The sequence below is a fragment of the Tetrao urogallus genome, assembly GCF_951394365.1.
Source record: "Tetrao urogallus genome assembly, chromosome: 17".
NCBI classification, from domain to species: Eukaryota; Metazoa; Chordata; class Aves; order Galliformes; family Phasianidae; genus Tetrao; species Tetrao urogallus.
Window position 1 is genome coordinate 11,072,238 of NC_136830.1, and position 16,173 is coordinate 11,088,410.

General features: G+C 57.6%; 2 protein-coding genes across 2 annotated transcripts; both read left to right on the forward strand.

Moving 5' to 3' along the window:
• Positions 1-185: 185 nt before the first annotated feature.
• NIPSNAP1 (nipsnap homolog 1) lies at positions 186-3,000 on the forward strand (the record flags this gene model as incomplete). The annotated part of the gene is made up of 10 exons (XM_079543950.1): positions 186-271; positions 1,051-1,178; positions 1,296-1,341; positions 1,595-1,689; positions 1,828-1,898; positions 1,985-2,125; positions 2,337-2,368; positions 2,558-2,652; positions 2,774-2,857; positions 2,936-3,000. The coding sequence occupies 10 exons, from the start codon at positions 186-188 to the stop codon at positions 2,998-3,000; spliced, it is 843 nt and encodes a 280-aa protein (XP_079400076.1).
• Positions 3,001-3,937: 937 nt separating this feature from the next.
• On the forward strand, positions 3,938-14,927 carry THOC5 (THO complex subunit 5; the record flags this gene model as incomplete). Its single annotated transcript, XM_079544011.1, has 19 exons — positions 3,938-4,033; positions 4,503-4,646; positions 5,076-5,189; positions 5,815-5,912; positions 5,992-6,138; positions 8,010-8,124; positions 8,640-8,772; positions 9,831-9,908; positions 10,230-10,270; positions 10,782-10,881; positions 11,117-11,225; positions 12,701-12,802; positions 12,926-13,022; positions 13,154-13,268; positions 13,732-13,835; positions 13,928-14,015; positions 14,124-14,239; positions 14,346-14,536; positions 14,792-14,927. 19 exons carry the CDS (start codon positions 3,938-3,940, stop codon positions 14,853-14,855), a joined length of 2,052 nt encoding a protein of 683 aa, XP_079400137.1. The 3' UTR covers positions 14,856-14,927.
• Between the last annotated feature and the right edge of the window lie 1,246 nt (positions 14,928-16,173).

Below are 16,173 nucleotides of genomic sequence, written 5' to 3' on the forward strand. Positions count from 1 at the left end.
CGGGGGCTCGAGGACGGGAGAGAAGGCGTGGCCAACGGGTCGGCGCGGCAGCCAATCAGAATCACCCTGCTGCACGCCAGCTTTTGAGGGCGGGGCCAGCGCGGTGCCACGCCCGATGAGGGGCAGAGTCCGGTTGTGGGCGTGGCTACATTTAACCACGCCCCAAGGCGCCCCGCCCCGGGAAGATGGCGGCGGCGCGGGCAGGAGGCGGTGCGGTGCTGCTGCGGCGGCTGCAAGGCGGCGGCGGCTGCGGGGCCCTCGGCGGGGCGCGGTGAGCGGAGCCCGGCCCCTCCCTGCCCGCCCCCGCGGCCCGGAACCCCCCATGGCCCATCATCTCCCCAGACTCCATCATTCCCCTCAGGTCCCATCATTTCCCCGACGCCCCGTTTCTTTCCTAGGCCCATCTTTTCCCTCAGGCCCAGAAACCCGCAACTCCCATCTCTTCCCCTTCAGCTCCTGTCTCCCCCCAGGCCCCATTTCCGCCCTTCCCTTGGTCCTCCTCTCAGCTCCCATCCCCCCCTCAGCTCTCCTCGCCCCCCGGCGCCCATCTTTCCCCTAGAAGGCCCCAACCCCCCTCCCCCAGTCTTTCCCCTCGGCCCTCATCTCCACCTCCAGCATCCATCTCCCCTTATCTCAGCCCCATCTCCCCAGTCTCAACCCCCTTATCTCCCACCCCATCTCCCCCCGCCGTGGTTCAGGGCCTGCTGTCACCCTGTGCCCTCGCTGAGCGTCCAGGGCCGCTGACCCCCACGCCGTTAATACATTACCAGGCCCTGCCGCTCTGTGGGCAAAGGTCTGACCGAGTGCACTGCCTCTGTGTCATCTCTGTCACCCTACACCCCTGGGCAGGGCCACCGCGAAATGAATGAGACCTCTCCCTGGGGAGCACTGGGTGAGGGAGCGCGCAGCCCTGGGGCTGGGTTGGGAATGGAACAAGATCCCTCCTCTGCTTCCTGCTTTCCCCCCACATCAGACCACAGCCATTGTGCCCAGCTGTATCCTCCCCGCCTCGATCCCCCCCCAAGCCCTGCTGACGGCGTGGTCCCGCAGGGCATACTCACAGGATGCTGAGGGCAGCTGGTTCCGCTCCCTGTTTGTGCACAAGGTGGATCCACGCAAGGATGCCCATTCCAATCTTCTGTCCAAGAAAGAGACCAGCAACCTCTACAAGATCCAGTGTGAGTGACACCACAGGCAGAGGGTGCACACCCCTCCCAGGCCCTTGCAGCTTGATAACGCAGCCGCTCATCCCGCTCTCTCTTGTGACATTGCGTCTTGCCATCTTTCCCCCACAGTTCACAATGTGAAGCCAGAATGTCTGGATGCCTACAACAGCCTGACGTGAGCTGGGGGACTGCCCGCTATCTCCCGGGGACTGGGAGGGGGTCAACTGGGGGTGTCAGGGGGATTTTGGAATCTCTTGTGCTGGGCTGAGAAGGCAAATGGGGATGTCGGGAGCATTCTGGGGTCAGAAACTCAGCACTTTTCTTGCTGAGAGAGAAGCAGCTGCTGCTTGCCAGCTCCAGCTGCCCCCTTTCTCCCATCTGGGGCAGCCCAGGAGCACCCCATAAACCATCTCCTGTACCTCCTGCAGGGAGGAGGTGCTGCCCAAGCTGCACTCAGATGCCGATTACCCTTGTGACCTGGTTGGGAACTGGAATACGTGGTACGGGGAGCAGGACCAAGCAGGTGAGGGCTGCATTTCTGCAGGAGCAGATGACCCTGCATGGCCGTGACCCCGAGGGGATGTGGGGTGAATCCTGGTCATTCAGGAGGGAGGCTCCCTGGTGCTTTCCCCTCCTGCCAGACCTTACTGTCCCATCCCAGTGCACCTCTGGCGCTTCTCTGGTGGGTACCCAGCCCTCATGGACTGCATGAACAAGCTGAAGCAGAATAAGGTACCACTCACATTGGTGGCCAAATGGGGTGCCTTGTGGGGTGTCCACGCTCCCATCATCTTGCCCTGAGTCTCGGCTGTCCACAGGAGTACCTGGATTTCCGCAAGGAGAGGAGCCACATGCTGCTGTCCCGCAGGAACCAGCTGCTGCTGGAGTTCAGCTTTTGGAATGAGCCCCTGCCCCGCAAGGGGCCCAACATCTACGAGCTGAGGACCTACAAGCTCAAGGTGAGGCATGAAATGTTTCATCCCAGGCATGGCACTGGAACCCAGGGGATCCCAGAGCCCTGCTGTACGTGCTGGGGTCTGCAAAGCAGCCTGTGGTCTGCAGGTGTTTGGGGTCACTTGCGCTCTGTCTGTGAGTTGGCCCTGGCAGAGGGAGAAGGTGATACTTGGGGTGCAGCTGCCTTATCCTGTTGTTTATTTTCTCTGTTTGCAGCCAGGGACCATGATCGAGTGGGGCAATAACTGGTGAGTGGCTGCTTTATGCAACTGGTGTTCTGCATATGGCCAGGTAATGCTGGCCCTCAGACCCATTCCTGCATCCTTGTTCCTGTGGTGGTGGCACAGATGAAGCTTTGGCCGCTCTCAGTACGGGGACATAAGAGCTGAGCGCAGGGAGAGCTGTGCCAGCCCTGGTGTTTCTCTCCATCTCACCAGGGCTCGGGCCATAAAGTACCGCCAGGAGAACCAGGAGGCAGTGGGCGGCTTCTTCTCTCAGATCGGGGAGCTGTATGTCGTGCACCACCTCTGGGGTAAGCGTGTTCATCTCACCCACCCCACACTGGCACCCCACCACCTTGTGCACCCCAATCCCATACACCATTCCCCAGGGGCTGCAGGGGGGGGTTAGGAACAAGGTTTCCCTCCTTGCAGCCTACAAGGACCTGCAGTCCCGTGAGGAGACAAGGAACGCGGCGTGGAGGAAGCGGGGCTGGGATGAGAATGTCTACTACACGGGTGAGCACAGGGGGCTGGGGCTGTCCCTGTCCCTGTGGCAGAGCTGCGAGGTGACCCCACCCCCGTTGTGTTTTGCAGTGCCGCTGATTCGGACGATGGAGTCCCGGATCATGATCCCCCTGAAGATCTCCCCGCTGCAATGAACTGGGACACATCCTGCCTGCCCCAGCTCTGCTGGGAAGTGCTGGGGGCGTCTTCTCCCATTTTGGGGTGTCTTGAGGGGGGGAGGGGGGGGAAAGGGTGAGAGCCCGACCCCCTGGGCTCAGCTGCCCCCTGTTTGTGGGGACCTGCAGGTGCCGCAGTGCACCCCGTGTTGCCATTGGCCCTCCATGCTGGGGGCAAACCCTCAGAAGCCCTCCTGAGAGGTGAGCTGGGGGCTGCTCATAATTACTGCTAACGAGCTGCTCGTCGGATGCCTGTCCCTGCCGGGCTGTGGGATGTCACCAATTAAATATTTAATTGCCAGTGTCCGTGTCTGGGGAGAAGGGAGCGCTGGGGACACGGGGACCCTCACGCATGAGGTGTCCTTATGCTGAGACCCTTGAGAGTGCCCTCTGCACCCTCGGTGTCCCTGATGCTATCGGGGAGCCCGCACCGCACCACGCAATGAGGCCATAGGCCACGCCCCTTTTTGCAAACCACGCCCATATTCTGACAGACCACGCCCCCTTCGGGCGCAAGGCCACGCCCAGTGCAGCTCCAGTCAGGCCCTTCTGGCCACGGTCCTCCGAGAGCGGGCTGCCCGGCAGGGGGCGCTGGTCATCGCGTCTCTCCGGGCCGCGCTATGCTGCTCCGTGACGTCACTTCCGGGGGGAGCTGAGGCGGGTGGCGGGGTGAGCGCGGGGCTCCGCCGGAGCCCATGGGGGTGTGAGGGGTGTTGGTTGGGCGGGGAGGGGACGGAGGGGTCCCGGGGGAGAGCTGGGGGTAGGGAGCGGGGAGCTGGAGGCGAAGGGCCGGGACACGGTGCCCCTGAGGGGGTAGCAGGGCTGGAGGCCTCGCTTGGGCCTGGCTGAGGAGGAGCGGCCGGGCCTCCCGGAGCGCAGCCTTACCGCCCGTCCGCAACCCTCGGCCGGCGGCGTCATGTCCTCGGACTCCAGCAAGAAGAGGAAGCCCAAAGTGATCCGAACGGATGGGGGCCCGCAGGAGGGCAAGCGGGGCAAGGCCGATGGCGAGCAGGTAAAGCGTGGCCGGGAATGGTGTGTGCTGAACGGTGCTGGGTCAGAGCCCACCCTCAGCACCTCTGAAACTGAACCGCCCCTCTCCCTTCTGACTCCTTGAGGACACGCGGTGCTCAGGGAGGCAGCGAGCAGAAGGCTGGAAGGGCCCTCGGTGTTCCTGGGTTACCTCGGGACGCTCACATGAGGCTCAGGGCCAAAGTTCTGACAGCATCTGTCAGCGGGGCTTCTTCTCTGCTGTAACCTCGGCACACTGCAGCAGCACAGCAGCCTTTCAGCTCACGTTAACTACATTGACAGGCAGCCTGTGTTTTCCAGTGTCTGTGTCCTGGATTGGTTACTGAGTTGTCATTCAACGTACGAAATCTCAAGCTAATGCAGCAAAGAACTGAGCCCAGCCATGTGTTTCCCACTGCCCTTTTTTGCAAACATGTAAGAGCCAGCAGTGCAGGTACTTTTGCCCTTTGCAGGATGCTCGGTACTACAGTGAGGAGTGTGAGGTTGATCTCCGGGACCCCATCAAGGACTATGAACTCTACAAAGAGACGTGCCAGGAGCTTCAGAGGCTCATGGCAGAAATCCAGGAGCTGAAGAGCAGAGGCGTCAAGGACAATGTAAGGAGAAGCTTGAGTGCTTGGTTTTCTGTTATTTTTCAGGTAATCTGAAAGGAGCAGAAGCCGTGCTGTGTTCTGGGGAAAATTAGGCAAATGGAGCAGTCTGTGTTAAATAAAATTATGTATGATGAAGCTGAGGCGTGTGGTCTTTGGCTGAGCGATCTTTGCTCAGAATCACTGACCTCTGAGGCATGGCTGGGGAGTGTGCTGATGAGCTGGGACTCAGGGGCAGAACTGAGCTCCTGTGGATACCAGAAAGCCCTCCAGTTGTGTCCAGCAACACGAGGCTCCCCAGGAACCTCAGTAACATCAGCACTGCCCTGCAGAGGTGCGCAGAGCCCCGCTCGTCTCGGTGCTCGAAGAAAAGGCTGCAGCAGGGGCTCTGTGGTGAGCCTGAGCTGCTTCAGACATTTCCCTCCTGCCTCTCAGGCCTCTGAGATAGACGAGCGACGCGTTCAGAGCTGCGTGCACTTCATGACCCTGAAGAAGCTCAATCGGCTGGCTCACATTCGGCTGAAGAAGGGCCGAGATCAGACCCATGAGGTACGGAGTGGGCAGTGAGCACAGGATGGGGGGTTCTAAGGAGCAGAGATGCTGCAGTTTCTGCTCCCTGTGCGTGCATGTGCAGAACCAAACCACAGCCAGGTGGTGCTTTCTGTGCTGGAGGTTTGCTAGGAGGCTTTTCTGCCGGAAGGCAGAGGCTGTAGTTGCAATGGCTTGCAAAAGAGGGCCATCTTCTCCTGTCATGTAATGGTGAGTCAGATGGTCTTGAGCCTGGTGAGCTGCAAGCCTGAGAAACATCTGCTGATTGGCCTCAGAATTCTTAGCCATGCTTCTGGAAGATTTTTTTCTGCTATATTTGAGCAATGTTTATTTTAATTGTATTACTGAGGATACAGTACAAGGAACAGAATAGGATCTGACCCACGTGCCTTAACAGGTCTGCCTTGTTTCTGTCCCAGGCTGCCTTCCTAGAAGGCACCAGGATCAATGCAATGCGATGAATGTTTGCTTTCCCACTCCCTGAAAATGTCTTTTCCTTTTGAGTTTTCGCACTCCCCAAAACCTGGGTGGTAACAGAGTCCTCACAGCACTGGAGTTGCCACAAGTGCATCCTCTCTGCATGTGTCCCTTCCTGCTGTGCTCACTGGCTGTGTCTGTGTTTTAGGCAAAGCAGAAGGTTGATGCCTATCACCTGCAGCTCCAGAATTTGCTTTATGAGGTGATGCACCTGCAGAAAGAGATCACCAAATGCCTGGAGTTCAAGTGAGTTTGACTGGGGAGGAGGAGGAGTGGCTGTGTGCGTTTGCCACCCTTCCCTGATCCAGTTGTTCTGTCTCTGCAGATCAAAGCATGAGGAGATCGAACTGGTGAGCCTGGAGGAGTTTTACAGCGAGGCTCCCACTGAAATCAGCCGACCTGACATCACCCTGACTGAGCCCCACCAGCAGACCCTTGCCCGCCTGGACTGGGAACTGGAGCAGCGTAAGAGGTGGGTCCATTCTGCATCATTCATTGCTCTCTGAGCTGCAGGACAGTGCTCCCTGCACACAGCCCAGCCTGCACAGCCTCTCGGCGAAGCAAACAGCGAAGGTAAAGGTTTTCACAGCGTTACAAAATCCTCCCTGTGGAGGAAGTGGCAGATTTATTGTGTGACTGTGTCCTTGTTATGAAGGTTCACCCCTTGCATTATGACAACAAAGGCATTTTAGCCGTCCCAGGGAATCCACACGTGCTCACTCCTTGAGGCAGTGCCCGAGTGCTGGCTCTTAAGCATCAATAGGAGAAAACTAATTTTGTAGCTCGTTTCTGGCGTGACCAGTGTGTGCTCAGAGGGAATGAGGCGCCCATCCAGCGTGGCGGTGATATTGAAGGATGGGCAGTTATGCACTTGGGCCCAGAGCCCTGTTCTGCAAGATGTGCCATGTAGGGCAAAGCAGTGGCTGTTCTGTCTGCTGTGCTGTGGTGTGAGGAATGAGTTTAAGTGGCTCGGTTTGTCTGCTTGTGGCACCATCCCAGTGCAGGATCTGACCCCCAGCGTCCCTCCCCTGACGTGGCCAGACAAGGAGATTCACCCCTTGTGAAAACCAGACGTACCATAATTCTTTGTGACATCCAGCAGGTGTTTCAGAAGGATCAGTCTAAGCTGCCAGCAGATGCTGTGGGAACAGCACAGCTCAGAATAGCTGTGCTGATAACCAATAAGAGGTGCTGCAGAAGCTTGCAGAGGACTGCTCAACCTGGAGATTTAAGGTTCTCATTAGTGCTGCTTGTTCATTGCAAGCTGTGTGAAAGGTGAAGAAGAATTCAGTTGAGCATGCCCCATGTTGCACAGCAAAACACTGGGAAACTTTGTAGTTTCCAGTCTTTGTCCCACCGTGTTTAGGAGCACCACGTTTCGTCACTGTGGTGGGAAATTGTCTTTTCAGCTGCCCCAGGAGTGCAGCGGGCACTTTGCAGTGCTCACAGGGCTGTGTTTCCCTCCACAGTGGTCGCGTTGCTGTTCCCAGCTCTGCCACTAAGCGGTGTGTTGGATTTGTCTGGGCTCAGTTCAGAAGTTGCCTCGTGAGCGGTGTGAGGGCTCTGCTCCTCTCTCTGGCTCCTTCGCAGGGAGTTCAGCAGCGGTGTCTGAAAGCTGCACTTCAGACCTGCTGTGTGTAGGAAGCTGTTGTGCTGAGCCAGCACAGGGGCATTTGCTGTGTTGTGTTCTCAACCAGTGGGAAGCAGGGGCTGAAGAGGGGAGCATGTGAGCTCCATAGCAGGATTCCTTCTCTTGTGTCAGGTGCTTCCCAGGCGGTGTGCCCGAAAGCTCTGCTTTCTCTGTGCAGCTCTGCTATGTGAGAGGTGGCAGTGAACAGCAGTGAGGAGGCTGTGTGTGTTCTCCCTCAACAGAATTGTAACCAGAGCTCAGAGAGTCATGGTGAATTTCCATTTTCCTTGTCTGTCTAGCCAGATGAGGAGGAGCACTTGTTAGTGTGCTAAGCCTCGACTCAGCAGTTTATCTCAGTTGTAGCTGGGGTGACACAAAGTGGAGAAGCCTTCTTTGGAGCTTAGCAGGGTCTGGAGGATCCCAGTTGTGTCCTGTCAGCAGAGCTGCTTTGGGAGCAGATCTGCTGAGGGAAGCTCTGCTGCCCTTCCTCCAGGTACAACGCAAAGCTGAGCTTCCACTTCCTCTCCCTTGTTTAGAGTTCTTGACAGCCTCCACCCGTCCTTGGCATTGAGAGCACTTTGTGTGTCGCTGCGTCAGCCCTGACTTCCTGCAGGGACTTCTGTTAGGTCAGGAAAGCTGAGGCTGATGACCCAAGCTGGCCCTGCAGGCTGTGGCACTGTGCTGTATGCTGCTAACCCAATTCCCACCCTTAGACTGGCAGAGAGGTACAAGGAATGCCAGACCATCAAGGAGAAGATCCTGAAGGAGATTGAAGTGAAAAAGGAGTATCTGAGCAGCCTCCAGCCTCGCCTCAACAGCATTATGCAGGTACTTGCTGAGCCCTGCAGGAAAGGAAAAGGCCTTGGGAGCAAGTTGGTGTGCCCCAGGGGTTGTGTTGGTTAGGGACAGCATCTGGGGCCCTTTCCTTTCCAGTCAGCATGGCTTGAATCCCAGTCTGAAAGTGCAGGATCCCAGCAGAGCAAGCAGAAGTGTCAGAGCTGCTCCCTGCCTGGTTGGGTTTCCTCCAGAGCCTCCTTGTTTATGCGGCAATTCCTGCAGATGAAGAGTTCATTAAATGGGCCTTTCCCCAGAGAGCAGCGTGCAGCTCCAGCCCCTTGTGATCACCTTGGAAGGGGAGAAAAGGAGGAGGAACTGGGTTATTTTCAAACCCAAAAGTTTTCCTGCATGCTGTGCTGTGGGTTTGCTGTGGCCATCCCTGCATTTCACACTGCACAGCCGCGTGGCCGCTTCCAGCCTCCCGCTTGCCTTGGTGTGCGGGGGGGGGGTTGAGTGGGAATCGATGCTGTCCCTAGCCCTGAATGCTGTCCCTGCTGTTCCTCCAGGCCTCCCTGCCTGTCCAGGAGTACCTCTTCATGCCTTTCGACCAGGCACACAAGCAGTACGAGACAGCCCGGCACCTGCCGCCGCCCCTCTACGTTCTTTTTGTTCAAGCCAGTGCCTATGGTCAGGCCTGCGGTGAGCACGAGGGTCCTCAGGATTGCTGTGGGGGGTGGAGGGGCACGCTCCCCTCGTGGGCCAGATTTCACTGTGCCTGCAGAAAGCTGCCCTGGGGAGAATTGGTTGGCGTGGTTCATCCTGTCTGCTCTGCTGCCGCGTTCTGCTGAGCCCGGAGCAGCAGGGTGGCACCAAGGCCAGCACACTGAGGCAGCAGCATTTGAAACCTTGTTTGCTCAGCTTCCTTTGCTGGAAGAACTGCTTGCAAAGCTGGCTTCCCACCTCAGCGTCGAGGTTGATGTGGATGGCTGCTTGCCTTTAGAGAGCTGCTGAATGTGGGATGGATGCCAGGTTGTGCTGCCCATGGGTGGTGGTGATGCTGGAGGTGGTGGACACATGGGGTCTCTGCTGCCTCTGCAGGGGCAGTGACCCACAGCTCACCTGAAAGCATCCCCCCCTCTTGGCCGGCTTTGTGTTTTGAGTTCTGTGGGAGGTGCTCTGTGCAGCAGCTCCTCTCAGTCAGGATGTCCCAGCAGGGCTCAGGGTCCCTCTGGTTGTCTGTATCTCTGGGGTTACGTGAGAGCTGCAGTCTCACTGCTCAGCAGGAACAAGATTTCTTGCCCTAAACAGCTCCCTATGCATGGTGCCTACAACCCTGACAGCTCCTTGCTTTTTCTTCGTGCTAGATGGACTTGGTTCTTGATATAAAAAAAATTGTGATATTGATGGCTTCCAGCAGCAGTCCTTAAGAACTCAGTGCTTTGCCTGCTCAGACCCCATCCTAGCAGGAGATCCAGCCCCACATTAGCCTTGCAGGGCCCTATTGACAGCTCCTCTTCCTGCTGACCATTTGTTACAGCTTTATGGGGTTCTGCCTTGTGCAGCCACGGAGCAGGAGCTTCTTGGGGCAGGGCTGCAGCCTGACCTTCTTTCTGTGGGCTTAATAAACACCACATGGACATGTGCTTTTGGGGTTGTAGCCCACCAAGCTCCAACCTTGGCAGCTTGCACCATAACCTTTACTGTCTTTCCCACACAGGAGTGGGATCCGTGGCTTTATTTTCATGTCTCTTCCACAGACAAGAAGCTTGTTGTGGCCATTGAAGGCAGCGTAGAGGAAGCCAAAGCCTTGTACAAGCCACCTGAGGACTCGCAGGGTGAGTAGGGTGGTGTTGCTGCAGCCAGAGGGATTGTGTTCTGGGTATGTGAAGATGCTGGATAAAAACCCTGGGAGCTGATCACCCTCATCCCGTAATCATTCCTGAGAGGTGTTTGTGGCCCTTTGTTACAGTGACTCCTAGTACTGAGGGAATGTTCTTGAGCAGGATGTCATGTCCCCGTTGGCCTGCATCCTGCTTTGTCCCTACTCCAGCAATTTGGGTAACCTGGGATTGCTGTGGTCTCAGAGAGAGGGCTTGGTGGCCCTGCTGGTGTGGGGAAACCCCCTCACCATGGGATTTGCTTCTCTCTTTGTGCAGATGATGAGAGCGATTCTGACATGGAGGAGGAGCAGACCACGGTAAGGAATAATGTTCTCCCCTTCTGGGGCCTCTCCCAGCACAGTGTGGCGTGGGCAAATTCATTTGCACCTGTGAGCTGAAAGCTGCTGGGGCTACTGGGCCTGAACGGGTCTGTGGACTCATCTTTGGACACTGCCAGTGTGTGGGGAGGCGTGCTGGCCTTAAATCTGTCTGTGTTCAAGGAGGAAGAACTGGCCTCAGCTGGGCACTCTGTGTTGACTGGGAGGAAAGAGGTTGCATTTCCAATTTCTGTCCTGAGCACAGGAGAGTGGGAGTACAAACCTGCCCTGCTCACATCCCATCCGCAGCGGTGTCCGCCCTGCAGCTCTCCTGCAGGAGCTGCTCCACTTTGTATAAATAGTTTCCAGCCGAGGAGGCTGGAGTCCAGCAGGGATAGACTGGGACTCAGAGTGGTGGGCAGGGAAGGAAAGAGCAGCAAAAGAGGAGGAGAGGCCGAGGGCTCCCGAGGAGTGCTGGTCCAGGGCTGACAGTGCTGTTCTGCTCCCCCAGAAGCGGCGCAGGCCCACCCTGGGTGTGCAGCTGGATGACAAACGCAAGGAGATGCTGAAGCGGCACCCGCTGTCTGTCACCATCGACCTGAAGTGCAAAGGTAAACTGGTGCTGGTGGCCCTGGGCACAGGGGGGTGCGAGAGCAGGTCAAGGAGCATCCTGCCACAGCTCAGTGCTGCAGTGGGAAGGGTCCTGACAGGTCTGCAGAGAGCAGCTGTTCCTTGCTGTCTTAGCAGGGCAGCAGAAGAATGTGTGCCCCTTCCTACAGGAAGCTCTGATTACCGAGTGCTCCAAGCCAGAGCATGAAGCAATATTTCTCTTTCTTTCTGGCACAGATGAGAATGTGCTTCACCTGACCTTCTACTACTTGATGAACCTCAACATCATGACTGTGAAGACCAAGGTGACCACTGCTGCTGAGCTGGCGACTGCCATCAGTGCTGGGTGAGCAGAGCCCCGGGCTGTGTGTGGGTCCTGTGCTGTGCCCAGAGCTTGTCACAGTCACCCTGCCCTGATGTCCTGCCCAGCTCTGCTCATAAGCACAGTGATGCAGCACCAGAGGTGTGGTGGCGATGTCCCTCTGCTGAGCTGTAGGCTAACAGCCTTCCGTGCCCTGTGAGTCCCAGCTCTGTGAGAGCTGTGGGTGAGGTTTTATCCTCAGTCCCTCTCTCCTCCTTACCTGGGGCATCATTGATATCTTTGTGCAGTTGTAGGGTCTCATTCCTCCTAGAATGGTAAGGAGGCCCTAAAGAGCCTCTACACTTCTGTGTGAGGAGTGCTTTCACCTTGCAGATCTATCCTGCCCTGACGATGTCCTCCCTGTCAGCAGCATGGCCTTTCTGGGAGCCCTGCCAAGCTGCTGCAGCTGCCAGCATCCTCCTCTTCATCTGCCCCATCCCCCCTGGCAAAACAGGGCAGGCTGGGAACCTCTTAGAGCTGGAGGGGAAACTCTCCTCCTTGTTGCCTTTGTTTGGCATCTTGCAGCCAAACTGCTTTCCTCCCTCCTGCAGCTGTTACCTGGCAGCTCCTTTCACCTGGTTGATCTGCAGGTCACCTTGCACTCAGTACCAGAGATGCAGCTTCCTTTCCGTGGGCTCCCCAGGGACTGCTTAAGCCTGATCTGTGTGAGGACTGGCTGCAGTGGCAGCTTTGGGAGCTTGCCCAGGGAGCTCAGGTCAGCTGCAAGCTCTCCTAGGCTGGAAGGTGGCTGAGGAAGAGGGAGACAGGAGAAGGTGGCATGGAATACCTGAAAACAGACGCTGCCTCCCAGGCTGTTCCCATGAGGCCTCCCAGTCCTCCTGGGTTCTTTTTCCCCGTATGTACCCACACCCCTCCATGCCAGGCCTTCCTGCTGGGATGAATCATGCAGAGGAGTCTCCTTAGCCCTGACTCGTTCCCTGGTGAGACCCCTGCAGGCAGGGTCCTTGCTTAGGAGACGCTGTGGTAGCAGGATGTCTCTTGAGTCTCCTGTGACTCAGCCTAGATCCCCTACAGCCCTTTGTGCTTCCTAGGGCTTGTGAGTGTGGTCAGACGTGAAGAAATGTATTCTTTTTTAGCAGAGGGATTTTACTTCAGCTTGTTGGCTGGCATGCCATGCAGACCATGCTCTCTGCATGCTATGATTTCTGCTTTTTCCATACCCAGATTGCCATCAGTAGGTTTCAGAGTTTGTGCAGCGTGCCTCTGAGCAGCTCCTGGGAACTCAGAGAGATGGTGCACTGTGATTTCCAGTTTCTTTACAACCAGGGAGGAGACAGATTTTCAAGAGCAGAACTATGGGAAGACCACTCTGTGTGTCATGAAACCCAGCTTGGGGGTCATCCATCCCCAGTCTCTGGGCTCGTAGCCTGTTAGCAGGTGCCCCAGAAAGACGTGAGGCCTGGGCTGCTGCATGATTCCTCTCTTCCTTCTCCTGCCAGCGACTTGCTCTCCCCAGACTCCCTCCTGAGCTGCCTGTACCCGGGAGACCATGGGAAGAAAACCCCCAATCCAGCCAACCAGTTCCAGTTTGACAAAGTGGGGTGAGTGGACCTCGTGCAGCCGGTGTCCTGCTAGTTGGCATTGGCTCGGGGTGGAAGAAGATGATGCCTGCTCCCTCACGGAGGAGGAAGGGCTCTGTGTGACCTTTCCTCTTTGTTCTTCAGCATCCTGACCTTGAGTGACTACGTGACGGAGCTGGGGCATCCCTATGTGTGGGTGCAGAAGCTGGGCGGCCTGCATTTCCCCAAGGATCAGCCTCAGGCACGTCTCACCCCTTCCCTCCCCTCCCCTCCCTGCCAGGACGTCGGGCTGAGCTGGCAGGGCTGCGGGGAGGCTCTGGGGACACTGGTGTCCCCTCCCTGGCAGGGTGCTGATGCTCTCTCCTCCCACAGCACACTGTCACTGCAGACAACTCGCTGAGCGCGAGCCACATGGAGATGACCATGAAGCTGCTGAGGACGAGGCTGCAATCCCGCCTGGCTCTCCACAAGCAGTTTGCTTCTCTTGGTGAGTGCCTGCGGAGGCTGTGCAGTGGCTGGATCTTCTTGCACAGGAATGCTGCCTAACCTGTGTCACTCTGAAGGGCTTTTATGGGTCTGCACTGCCACTGTCCCTCTACTCTGTGGTGTCAGGGCTCTGAGGTTGCCATGTTCATGGTGGGAGAAGGTGGCTGTGCCCCTCTCGATGCCCAGCATCCCTTTGGAGCCAGCCATCCTGGCTCTGGGAGTTTATTCAGGCTGTGGTGATAGGAAAACGGCGTGCCCAAGCACCCCTGGAGCAGACCAGGCACGTGCTGTGAGGTCCTGAGCGCCAGCAGAACTGCATTTGAGGCTGCTGCTGCTTTCTGGGTGCCTGGTGAAGTTGTCAGAAGGATAAAGAATGTCCCCAGGTCCCAGTACTGCTGTCACCCGTGGGGCAGGCAGAGAGCTCATCCCCAGCCTGCCCCGCTCAGCCTTGTGCTTGCTTCCAGAGCACGGCGTGGTGCCGGTGTCCAGCGAGTGCCAGCATCTCTTCCCTACCAAGATCGTGTCCCGCCTGGTGAGGTGGGCTGCCATCCCCTTCGAGGATTACGCGGTGGGTGCTGAGTGTGAGCCTGGATCCCCTCCAGCTCCCGTGCTGTGCCTTGCAGCCGGCAGCTGCTCACTCCCTGTCATCTCCCCTTGCAGGAGCTGCCCTACACTAAAGACGTGGTGGAGGCTGGGCTGGCTGAAGACACCCATCTCTATTACATGGCCCTGATAGAGAGGGGAACAGGTCGGTGTGTTTCCTTCCCCCGGCGATGGCAAATAGCAGCTGCCTGAGTCCTCCACACGAGGGAGGCTCTGTGGGCCGTCGTCGATGTTTCTTCCTCGCCTCGCTCAGCCAAGCTCCAGGTCGCTGTGGTCCTGAATCCCGGTTACTCTGCGCTGCCACCCATCTTCAGCCTCTGCCTGAACTGGAAAGGAGAGCGAACCGGCAGCAACGATGACAACATTCGGGTAAGCGATCGGGGCAGCTCCCAGTGCTCCTGTCCCCTTGGTAAGGGTTAGACTGGTGGCTGGGAAGAACAGAAAACCAAACTTGTAACGCATCTGCATCTGCCAGGCTATGGAGAGTGAAGTCAACGTGTGCTACAAGGAGCTGTGGGGGCCCAAACCGGGCTACCAGCTCCTCACCAACCAGCTGCAGCGCCTCTGCATGGTGCTGGACGTCTACCTGGAGACGGAGCCTCACGACACCACTGTGGAGGGGCCCAAGGAGTTCCCCCAGGAGAAGATGTGCCTGCGCCTGGTCAGGTGAGAGCCTGGGGCCGTGCTGTCCCTGCAGGCAGTGAGCAGAGGGGGCTGAGATGCTGGTAGGGACCCTGCTGGCAGGCATTGCTGTCCAGGCACGTGGTGACAGAAAGGCCTGTGAGGGTCAGCCCTGCACAGTCGAGCTGCACCCCGGGACCTGTCCCTTTCTGTGAGTGTGCTGAGCTTACCAGCACGTCGGGCCTGCTGGGATGGGAGCAGACCCCTGTGGGCCAACCTGTCCCTCCTCTTCTCTTCTAGGGGCCCCATGCGCTTGAAGCCATTCAAGTTCAACTACCCTCAGGGATTCTTCAGCCACCGCTGAGTCCTGCTGGGCTCCCCTGCCTGGGCATTGCTTTGGGACCTAGCCTCATCCTGTCTGCAATGTTCCCTTCCCATCATTTCAGTTTCTTCTATGACGTTTTGGGTCTCATTTGAGGTTTTGTAACTGAAGGGATTAAATGCTGAATTGGAAGAAGTGTGTGTGTGTGCAGATGGCTGCGGTGTGGGGACCTTGATCCTGGTGGTGGATCCCTTCCCTTCTGAGCTCTTCCGTGCTTCTGTGTCCCATGGGGGCTGGAACCAAGCCCTGCCCTCCCCGTTTGGGCCCTGCCTGCCTTCTTTCCTCCCTCCCACTGCAGGTCCTCGGTAACAGGAACTGAGCTGGCTAAAAATAGTCCTTCCTGCACTGCAGCCCCAGCTGCCAGCTGACTCGGCACAAACCCCAGAGCACAGCGGCAGCTTGGAGCTCCGGGCTGGGCTGTGCCCCCCTCCATCCCGCACAGCTCCCCGCTGCAGCTCCTGTCAGAGCCGGGGCTCTGGGCTTCAACACGGGGGGCGCTTGGTGCCAAAGCGACTCTCTGGGAAAGGAAGGCTGGTGGAGCCTTTTCCCCTCCCCTGGAGGCACTACAGGTGTGGTGCTGCAGTGCAGGGCTGTGCTGCAGCACTTGGCTTAATCCGGGCGCTGGCAGTCCTTGGGGAGCTGCCATTTAAAAAGAGAAGGAATTCAAAAATTGCCTTGGTGGAGTGTGGTGAGGACTGGCCCTGTTTCCATCCCCTGAGCTGGGCCTGCAGCCCTTCATGCCCGCCCGTGAGCTTTCCCTGCTGCAGGCAGGGAGGTGGAGGACTGCCCCATGCTTTGAAAAGCCCCGTGTCACCCTCTGTGTGTCCCAGCCCTGTGTGACAGTGCCCAGCAGCCCTGGCACAAGCCTTCCCTGCATCCCTTCACCTCCTCCCCTGGGCCGAGCAATGACAGTGAGAGCTGGTGTGTCTCTGTAAGCACTTTATTTGGTTATTGCACATAAGCAATTGACAGTGGGCTCGAGTTTCCTAGTGCACATTGTATTTCCATGGGCATTCCTGCAGTGCCTAACCTCTTCCCCAAAGCCAGCTACAGCTGGGGCCGCCACCCGGAGGGCCACTCGTCACCCCAGCGAGGGAAGGACTCTGCCAGCCAGCCCACGGCACACCTCCCAAGCAGCTAGAGCTCTGAGTTGCACTTGTCCATCGATTGCACATACAATAAATAAATGCACTTATTGGAGAAGGGCAGTCGGTTCCCCCGGGGTCTGTTTTCCTCGTTAGAACTCAAGTGTTAAATGTGGCGCTCTGCATGGATCACATTCTGCTACTGAAGCGATCGG